The 10,454-nt window shown below is 49.8% G+C and overlaps 2 protein-coding genes across 2 annotated transcripts; both read left to right on the top strand.

Moving 5' to 3' along the window:
* The first annotated feature begins 1,569 nt into the window (after positions 1–1,569).
* Positions 1,570–2,574, top strand: LOC121851419 (RILP-like protein 2). Its single transcript, XM_042345278.1, has 2 exons — positions 1,570–1,634; positions 1,743–2,574. The coding sequence occupies exon 2, from the start codon at positions 1,778–1,780 to the stop codon at positions 2,342–2,344; it is 567 nt and encodes a 188-aa protein (XP_042201212.1). The 5' UTR covers positions 1,570–1,634; positions 1,743–1,777; the 3' UTR covers positions 2,345–2,574.
* A 461-nt stretch (positions 2,575–3,035) lies between these two features.
* Positions 3,036–7,793, top strand: LOC103171592 (transcriptional-regulating factor 1-like). Its single transcript, XM_042345279.1, has 9 exons — positions 3,036–3,139; positions 4,086–4,140; positions 4,491–4,633; positions 4,760–4,863; positions 5,562–5,637; positions 5,847–5,935; positions 6,583–6,726; positions 7,042–7,139; positions 7,472–7,793. The coding sequence occupies exons 1-9, from the start codon at positions 3,043–3,045 to the stop codon at positions 7,755–7,757; spliced, it is 1,092 nt and encodes a 363-aa protein (XP_042201213.1). The 5' UTR covers positions 3,036–3,042; the 3' UTR covers positions 7,758–7,793.
* Positions 7,794–10,454: the final 2,661 nt, after the last annotated feature.

Raw genomic sequence — 10,454 nt, 5'->3', positions numbered from 1 at the left:
CATCATAATGAATTTGTAAGTTTTAAAAGGCGGTTGTCCAATCTGAATTTAATCATTGGTAATTTAACAAAATTACTAATTGCTTCCCTAATAGTTAAACGAACCATGTTACTTTCTAGTATTGTTTATCCTACATGTTGAATGCTCTTTCTCTCCGCTTTCCTCCCACGCTTGTGAACTGAGGTGTCAAAAGGAGAGCGAAGTAGAGGCACTCTCAACACAGAAGCGAATCTTGCAGAATGCAGATTTGATAGTAACAATAGTCCTTGTGTTTGACATAGCGCCTTATCACGTCTCCGAGACCTCTCAAAGCGCATCACAGAATACACTGTAAAGTGGAGTGACTGTATCTTTTGTGGACAAAACGCAGCAGCTAATTGCACACAGTAGTGTACCACAAAATGTCGTGGATTGAGTGACCAAACTATTGTTATTATTATTTTTTTGAAGGCATTATTACCCCCGGAAAAGTGATCCGCTAATCGACTAGCAAGCGGGTCCCTACTTACTGTTAGGTAAAAGACGCATGTATGTGGAGTAAGAAAACTTGCCTAAACTTTAAATCTGCCTAAGGTTCCAGCAGAGGGCTTGAACCCAGAGCCTTCCAGAAACGAGAGTGAGCCAAGCTGTCACAAAACTGTAATGATTAGATGCCATTAGACCCGGGCTATAAAATTAACACGTGTAAATCTATTTTCAATATAAATGGAAATGTACTCTTCCAGGCACAAGGCAATGCACATTAAAACCAGAGCAATATAAACGCTCAGTACATATTCATTACCTCGTTATTACACACAGCGTCCTCTTCTCACTAACTCATTTTTGAAATATTGCACCGCAAATGTCAGAACCACGAAGGAGGCGAAATAAAATCACTGAAAATATTATCAGGAAGCAGCATCTCATAGCTGGTTTTGGATTGACATTGATTTATAATAAATAATTGTAATCCTTGCGTTTGATACAGCTCCTTATTACGTCGTAGAGACATCTCAAAGCACCTCACAGAATATACTGTATCGTGCAGTGTGTAATTTGTGGGCGAAACACGCCAGCCAATTGCACACAGCAGTGTCCCACAAACAGTCGTGGATTGAGTGACCAAATCATTATTAATTTGTATTTTATTTATTTTTTGGAGGGATCATTACTTTATATGATTTTTTATATTAATTAGTACTTAATATTATTTTTTTGTGGGCGAAATACAGCAGTCAATTGTGCATAGCAGTATACCACAAACAGTTATGGATCGAGTGATCAAACTTTATCCCTCTTGGAGGGATTCTTACTTGATTTTTTAAAATATTATTAACAATAGTTATACTTTACACTATTTTAAAATAATTAATGATTCCTTTGTACTACATTTTATATCATTAATTATTTCTCTATATATTATGTTATATTATTAATTATTACTTGATATTGTTTTGCTATATTAATACAAAAAAGAGAAAAGCCAACATAGCAACGATCATTGTGGTCGCGTTGCTAAGGAAGCAGCAACCAAAAAGGGATTGGTGAAACCAAATGCTAATCAAACAAAACACAGAGCCTTTTCCTGTCATGTGAAAAGCACTTACAGAAAAAGGAAGCGACTGCTGGGGAGTCTGTGTGTGCAACATCAGGTAATTAAACACAAGCTGTGTATACTTATGGGATTTGTTTTTTGGTTTAAAGGCGTATAAGAACTTGTAAGTTTGGGACCCGTTTTTATCGGATGGTTTTATTTTCAGGCTAGGAAAATAGTCTGGCAGCAAGATAAACATTGATGGAAGACTTGGAGCCTGCCTCTGCCTTTGACAAGGATCCATTCGAGCTAACGGCAGAAGATGTCTACGATATATCTTATGTCATTGGCCGCGAGTTAATGAAAGTCAGCAGCCCCGTGGGCTGCCCTGGAGTCTCCGAGCTGCAGTATAAGATCATCCGCGTTTTGGAAATGTTCGAGTCCCTGGTGAACAAGCACAATTTGACGGTGGAGGAGTTGAAAATGGAGCAAGCAAACCTGAAGGCTGAGACGGAGAGGCTTCACAGAGAACTGCAGAAGGCAAGCAGCGAGACACGGCAACCAGAGGATAAAGCTTCGGTGGATCTCGCAGACCCAAATCGCCCACGGTTCACGTTAGGGGAGCTCAGGGAGGTGTTGCAAGAACGCAATGAGCTGAAGGCCAAATTACTTGTTGTTCAAGAAGAGCTGCAGTATTACAAGAATAGCTTAGTCTCTTCCAAGGAAGCCAGTGTCATCGAGAGGGAAAATGCATCGACTGCAAGTCGGGGCAGTGAGCAAACTATGATTAAGAAACTCTTTAATTTCAAACGGCGAAACAATCCATAAAACGCGCAGATAAGACTCTTACAAAGCTGCAAAACCTTTCCCGGGACATTAATTAATATGCTCGACGGACCTTAACAAGGCTTTTACTCCTTCTTACTTTTATACAAGAAATGATTTCTGACCAAAAATAACTTTTTTTTTGAAAATTCTACTTCTCAGAAACAGAAATAAAAGAACTAATCCAAACTTCTTCGCACTTTTCATTAACCGGAAGGTTTCCTCGTGACAATACCAGAAGAGCGAGTGTGTTGACTGATAATTCAGCCTCTCTGCCCCCATCCCCCCCCCACTTTTGGAACTCCCTCCCTCGAGTCTCGTCTCGAGACCCTCCTCTTTGACCGACCCCGCCTTCGGTCGCCCTCCCACACCACCCCCCCCACCCGGCTCAATCCGCGGCTGTTTGCGGGGAACGCCGCTGCGCGCAATCGGCTCGCGGGCGAAACACGGTCACTCCACCACACGAAGCGGTGTTCACGAGGCGCCTTTCACGTCGCTTCGAGTCGCGGCACGGCGCCGGGTTTCAAAGGCAAGGATTATTATTTATCATTATCATCATCATTAACCTTCTGTTGCAGAGCTGCGGGGCAGCCCCCCCGCCCTACCACTGTGCCAGCGTGTACCCCAGCCGGCTCCACGCGGAGGGGAAGCGGGCGCCCGCCAGCCCCTCGGCGGGCGCCCCCCACTACACCCCGCTGCCGATGCTGAACCCGGCCCGCAAGGGCTCCGGCCTCTTCACCAACCTCGCTGAGCACAGCTCCGAGTCGGTGGGCTCTCCCTTCGCGTGCAACCAATACAGTAGGTATCAGAGGGTGAGGGGCAGTCGCTGTGTGTGTGTGTGTGTGTAGTGACTGTTCAAGATTCAAGATCCTCGTCCTCGCTTTCAAGCCCATCCATGGCCTTGCCCCCTCCTACCCTCTCTGACCCGCTGACTCCCTACCAACCAACCTGCCCGCTCCGTCTCCCACTCGACCCCCCCCCATCGGTGGCCGAGCTTTCAGCCTCTCTGCCCCCACACTCTGGAACTCCACCCCACGGTCCCTTGGCCTCGCTTCCTCCCTCACCTCCTTCAAGGCCGGTCTCAAGACCCTCCTCTTTGACTGTGCCTTCGGTCTCCCTCCCACCTCTCTCCCTTCCCTCACCCCTACCCCCGGCCCTTCCCCACGCTCGGGCCCCGACCCGACTGCAACTCCTTGGGACGTCCTCCCGACCTGAAAAGCGCTCTATAAATGTTGTTTTGTTGTTGTTGTTTATCTACAGGGTGAGAGTCACTGTGTATGTGTGACTGTAAGGACCCGCTGTTTATTCAGTAAGCCGAGGGTCACTTATAACAACAATAATCCTTGCATTTGATACAGCGCCTTATCACGTCTCAGAGCGCTTCACAGGACGGACTGTAAAGCATAGTGACTGTATATTTTGTGGGCGAAATGCGACAGCCGATCGCACAAGTCAATGTCCCACAAGCAGTGGTGGACTGAGTAACCAAACGATTATTATTTTTTTTTGGAGGGATTATTACCCCCCGGGAAAGCGATCCACCAATCGACCATCGAGTGGGTTCCTACTTACCGCTGGGTAAACAGAGGCGTGTGTGTGTGTGTACGTGTGTGTGTGTGTTGAGTGAGGAAACTTGCATAAGGTGTTGCCCCGACCCACCCAGGAATTGAACTTCCTGTGTAAATAAATCTACACAGTTCTTATCGATGTGGCTGTGTGTTATTCACTCTGTTCTCTTTCACAGATGGACTGGATTTAATTCACCAGGAGAACTCAACGCAGGTGGAAAGCTGGACTCCGTAAGTATCAGAAATTCAGACACCTCAAGAGATGGGATCGGGAGGGTCGGGGGTAAGAGGGTGACCGAAGGCACGGTCGAAGAGGAGAGTCTCGAGATGTGCCTTGAAGGAGGCAGGCGAGCGAGAGAGGCGAAGGGAATGTGGGACGGACTTCCGAAGGGTGGGGGCAGCGAGGCTGAAGGCTCGATCGCCCGTGGTGGGCCGGGATGGACAGGGCAGGGGGACGTGGAGGGAGCAGAGGGAGCGATCAGGTTGATGATGTGGGAATGTGGGTGAGACAAGGTAGCTGAGGGCTGGGCATGATTTGGAGACTCCAGTCGCTGCTGTAAGACTTGTGTTCATCTCTCCAGCTGCATAAACGTTGGCCATCAGTTCCAGGCCACGTTGCCTGACCTAATGGAGGCGTCCTTGGCGGATCAGGACAAGCACACTGCAGACCTCGTCTGGAGACCCTGGAAAGGATTAATAGACAACCCAGACACGCAACAGAAGGGTAAGATTATCTCTCCTGCTTGAGAGGACAACCGGGAATCCAATAACTATACATAGTTTGATGTAGTCACAACATTTCAGCGCAGTCTCCTTTGAGATTAACATCAACTCTGTGTTACCCTAACAGTGGAGGACATGTTGAACATGGCGTGTTCCAGTGTGCTGCCAGGAGGAGGAACCAACCGAGAGTTTGCTCTTCACTGTCTCTTCGAGGAGGGGGCTGACATTATGGTGAGAGGCGGCTACTTGAAACGGTCCAGTCCCACCTTTTCAACAGTAAAAAAATAATCCTTCCGTTGGACACAGTGCCTTATCGTGTCTTCGAGACGCCTCAAAGCGCCTCCCAGGATACACTGTAGTGTGGTGACTGTGGGTTTTGGGGGCGAACGTGGCAGCCAATCGCGCCCGGCGACGCCCCACAAACAGTCGTGGGTTGAGTGACCAGATTATTATTATTATTATTTATTTTTGAAGGGATTATTGCTTCCTGATAGGCTGCTTCCACTTTTGGACAATAATAATAATAATAATCCTTGATCTATTTGAAATAGCGCCTTATCACGTCTTCCAGAAGTCTCAAAGCTTTTCAAAGACTGGAGGACAGGTCGGGGGGTAGAACTGAGATCAGTGTTGAGATGATTCCGCAGTGTCGAGAGGGGGACCTGATAGAGGTGTTCAAGATCATGAAACTCGTGGCTCGTAAGAGATTAACACTCCTTGCATTTGATACAGCGCCTTATCACTTCTTCTGGACGTCTCAAAGCGCTTCACAGAATAGATGGTAAAGTGGAGTGACTGTGTATTTCTCGTGGGCGAACGATTACACAGAGCAACGTGCCACAAATGGCCATGAAAGTCAGCGACCAATTTAACCCGGCGAGGTAAAAATTCCCTTTAGAACGACGGTAACCGGATTCCTATTCCCACAGGCCGTGTTGGAGAGACTGCTACTGAACACCAAGGTCCCCGCCCGATCAGAGGCTTTGGCCAGTTACCATTACACAGGTAGGTGAGCAAGGATGTTCCGTGGAATCCAAGCCGGAGTCAAGCTTGACTCGCAAACGCAGCCGAGTGATCCGGCTTCCACGTCCAGGAGCTGTCCAAAACCATCGGCAATTTTAAGGCCCTGGTCTGAAAGCTGAGACCACGGGAACCCGTTCGTGAGACATTCACCCACTTTCTCTTCCTCGTTCTTGTTTTCCCGCTCTTGTCAGGAAGTTGCTCCTGGACCTTCAACGAACGCAAAGCCTTCAACAAAGCTTTCGGCCTGCACAAGAAGGACTTCTACACGATCCAGAAAATGGTAACGGGGCGAGGCATTCGGTGGAAATACTCCTCGCATTTGATAACACGCCTTATCGTGTCCTCGAGACGTTCTCAAAGCGCTTCACACGACATACTGTGAAGTGAATTGACTGAATATTTTGTGGCCCGAACATGGCAGCCAATTGCGCCCAATACAGTCGTGGATTGAGTGACCAATTTATTATTTTTTTTGGTGGGGGGGGGAAGGGATTTTTACCTCCAGAAAAGCGATCCGCCAATCGACTAACAACCGGGTTCCTGCTTACTGTTGGGTAAACAGAGGCGTGTGTGGGTTGTGGAGTAACGGTAAATGTCTTCGTGCTGAACAGTAGAACTAGAGGACGTGGCCTGGGGTTGATCGAAGGGGGAGAAAATTCAGTACAAAATCTGCAGACGCACTAATTCGGTGAGCGAGTGGTAAATGTATGGCTCCTGAGGGAGACAGAAAAAGTTCCAAAAACAAACAAGATCGATTTCTACTGGAAAATAATATCCGGGGGCAGAGATACAGCGTAGAGTTTGGGGACACATGTTAAACGACTGCCAGGATGGTGGGAAGGCGAACTGGGTGGACCTTGGGCTTCGTTTGCCGAGCAAGTTCTTATGTCCTTTACCCCCCCCACCCCCCCGCTCCGCCTGTTCCAGGTAAAGTCCAAGCCAATCGCGGAGTGCGTGGAGTACTATTACAGCTTCAAGAAGATCCTCAAGTTCAACAAGAAGCCAAGACTCAGGCCCTTGGACGCGGAGGAGGATTGTGGCCAAGTGTTCCGACAAGACAGCGTCAATGAGGTCAGGCTGGGCAAGGCAGCATTTTACACAGCGCCCTTCACGTGGGGTAGTGTTTCCCGGAGTGCTTGACAGTGGCGGAGTCGGATACCAAGCCGAGGGGGCGCGGGGGGAGGAAAGGGAGGGAGTGGGGAGGTGACCGTAAGCACGATCAAAAAGGAAGGTCTTTAGGTGGGATTTGAAAGTGGGGAGGGAGGGAGGAGGGAAGTGGCGGGACATGAAGGGATCTGAAAACGAGTGAGAGGCCGTTGGCATCGATCAGTTTGGTGAAGTGACATTCTTTCCCTTCCTCCCCACCTTCTCTTGCTTCTGGAATAGCCTCCGTTACGGTCACAGTCGCTGGAGCCCATCCACAGAGAACGACAGAGCCCGTGCCCCACGGTTATTGGCAACTTCCCCTGCAAACAGTGCGGAAAGTAAGTATCCCTCACGTCACTCGGCATGGGCTGAGCCGGGGGCAGGGAGTGAGAGGGTGACCGTGAGCACGGTCCAAGGGGGGAGGGCTTCAGTCGTGATCTAATGGGATGGGAAGGAGGGAGGAAAGTGGAGGGATTGAGGGCAAGAGTTCCGAAGCTTTGGGGCGTAGTGGAGCGGAGGGGGGGCGAGGGACAAGCGAAGGTAGTGGGGAGTAAGCAAGTCGGAGATGGAGGGCTGTGCCAGGGCGTGAAGGGATTTGTAGACAAGAGAGAGAGAGAATCTTGATTACTTTCTTCCTTCCTCAACCTCCCCCGCCACCCCCACAACACAGGATGTTCTACAAGATCAAGAGTCGGAATGCTCACATGAAGATCCACAGGCAGCAAGACGACTGGCAGCACAGATCGCAAGATGGTTACTACCCGACAGCCACCTACACCCCCCCATCGCTGGGCAAAGCCCCCACCGCCGCCTACTCCAACTGGGACAACAGGGTCATTCAGGAGCACCTGGACGCCGTGACAGAAGCCATGACCTGCACCAACTTACCACCGATCTACCAGGAGGAGATCAAACTGAACTTCGGCAAGGAGAAATGTCAGAACATCTTTATATAATCACTCAAACTCCCCCCCACCACCACCACACCTCCCAGAAAAAACACCTTCATCATCATAATAATCCTTGTGTTTACCCGGCGCCTCATCACGTCTTAAAGCGCTTCACGGGATTCACCGTAAAGTGCAGTGACTGTATACTTTGTGGGCGAAACGCGGCAGCCAATCGTGCCTAGCGACGTTCCCCCACAGACAGTCGTGGATTGAGTGACCAAATGTTTTTTTTGGAGGGATTATTACCCCCGGAAAGCGATCCACCGATTGACTACTTACTGCTAGGTAAACAAAGGTACGTGTGTGTGTGTGTGCGCGCGGGGTGTCAGGAAACTTGCCCAATGTTTCGCCCTGATCCTGCCCGGCGGGGGAATCGCTCGCTTGCGAGGCGAGGGGTCTAACCCCTGAGCTACACAAAATGAAGAGATTACCTACAAAGTCTTTGGGAAGAGTTAACTGTGAAAAACAAACCTCTGACATGACTCAGTGATAGAGAAAAAGCCTGTGTGCGTTTTATATATATATAGTGTATTTTTATATATATATATTTTATGTAAATATGCTCCCTCCGTTCAGCGGGCTCTGGCCTGCTCCATGTCTCCCGCCCGACCCCCCCTCCCATCGGTGGCCGGGCTTTCAGCCTCTCTGCCCCCACACTCTGGAACTCCACCCCACGGTCCCTTGGCTTCGCTTCCTCCCTCACCTCCTTCAAGGCCGGTCTTAAGATCCACCTCTTCGACCGTGCCTTCGGTCCCCCTCCCACCTCTCCGCCTTCCCTCCCTTCCCCCCACGCTCGGGCCCCGACCCCCGGACTGTCCAGGGCCTTGGGATGTCCTCCCGACCCGAAAGGCGCTCTATAAAGGTCATGTTGTTGTTGCTGCTGCTGTTGCATTTGCTTCACTGATGGGATTGATTACACAAATCGAAATGAGACGATCGCCTCGATGGGCTAAACACTGTGCAATTTATTGAATTCTATTCCTATGGCTTTTATTTTCCTCAATGGGGTTCTCCCCAGGCAAAGAGAAATGTATAAGGCTCCTGTTCATTTGATAGTGGGTCAGTTTCACCCATCCCGCTCCTTCCTTCCCACTCGTCCCTTCCCACTCTGCGTTCTTGTTCGGGTCAAGAACTTAACCCAGTAGAAAGTCTCCAGTATATACTCCGTCCCTGCTACCTTGTGCGTTCTGTTTCAAGTGATGTGGGCTTTCTAAAGGGACTTGGGCAGCAACGGGTGGGAATATCAGAAAATCCTCATTTCTCTTGTGCCTCTCTCTCCCATCCTAGAAACTCCACAGACAGACAGACAGACAGACAGACAGACAGACATTCAGACAGAGCTTCTGACCTTCGTGGGGAAGCTGAAGGCAAAGGCGGAGGAAAGGCAACCGGATAGGAATGAGCGAGAGAGAGAAAGACTTCAGACTGAGGCAAGAGAGAGAGAGCGGGTGGGCGAGGGGCGGGGGTGGGTGGTGGGGGGGAGTGGAGGTTGGTACAAACACAAAAAAATTAAGAAATGCGCAGGATTCAGTGACGAATACAGATCCTTGGGACGTCTTTTCAGACGTGGAAGGCACTATGCAGATGTCGGTTTGTATTGTATTTTGTTGTTCGCTGATCTCCTTGCATTTGATACAGTGCCCTATAACACCGCCGAGATGTTCTTGAAGGCGCTTTGCGCCCGGCAACATCCCATTTGCGCGTTTCGCCCACAAAACACAGTCGCTGCATGTCACAGCATGACCTCTGAAGCCCTTTGAGACGTCTCGAATACGCGATCAGGCGCTGTGTCGAATGCAAGGATTATGATCATCGTAACGCAAGCGATGACGTGAGTGTCCAATTTTATCCGGGGGATTGTTGTCTGGATATGAAGGAGTTACAAAGGGAATTCTAGAGGAAATTGGGAGTCCACCATTGGCTTCAGTATTCCTGGCCTGAGGTTCCCATTTCCACCTAATTGTACGTAGCCTGTGAAACTATTTTGGCTTCATACTTTATAAGTCCTGTAGCTTAGTGGTTAGAGCACTCACTGGGTTCGGTTTCTGGGCGGGCAGGGCAACACGTTGGGCAAATCTCCTTCCTTCCTGGCATATCAGATCGAGCTAACCAGTCGAGAGAAGGAGACGAGTGAGCATGTTCTCGAGGGAGGGGGTAAGAGAATCGAAGCAGCAAGACGTTTCAGGCATTTGAGGAGAACGGGGTGAAGTGAGGGCAGTTCCTGTGGGCTGCGGTGTATTGCAGTCATCAATCCGTACAATGAGGTCAGGACTGGCACTAACCACAGGATGCTTCTGTAGACGTCTCTCATGTGCTACTTTCTCGAGAGGGCCTCTGGAAGACGACTCGAGCTACGTCAAGCGGCTTCCCGCAGTCACAGTGCGGCGCCATAGCCTCAAAGACTTCTCCGACTTCGGGTGGACAAGATCTACCCCGTCTGACGCAGTGCCGGCTGCCATTTGCTAGCGTGTTTCTGCACAAATGCTGCTAATCTGCCCCTCTGGAACTCCATCCCACAATCCCCCCGCCTCGCACCCTCCCTCGCCTCCTTCAAGACCCTTGGCTTCGACCGTGCCTTCGATTACCTGCCCTCCTCCACCCCTTCCTGATCCCAACACCCACCATCCCAACACAGCTCGGGTGCAGATCTCTCACTGTCCAGCACATTGGGACATCCTGTCGTGAAAGGCACTGGTCTTTGTT

The sequence above is a fragment of the Callorhinchus milii genome, unplaced genomic scaffold (genome assembly GCF_018977255.1).
Source record: "Callorhinchus milii isolate IMCB2004 unplaced genomic scaffold, IMCB_Cmil_1.0 Scaffold37, whole genome shotgun sequence".
Lineage (NCBI taxonomy): Eukaryota > Metazoa > Chordata > Chondrichthyes > Chimaeriformes > Callorhinchidae > Callorhinchus > Callorhinchus milii.
This window is presented reverse-complemented; position numbering and strand designations above follow the sequence as displayed.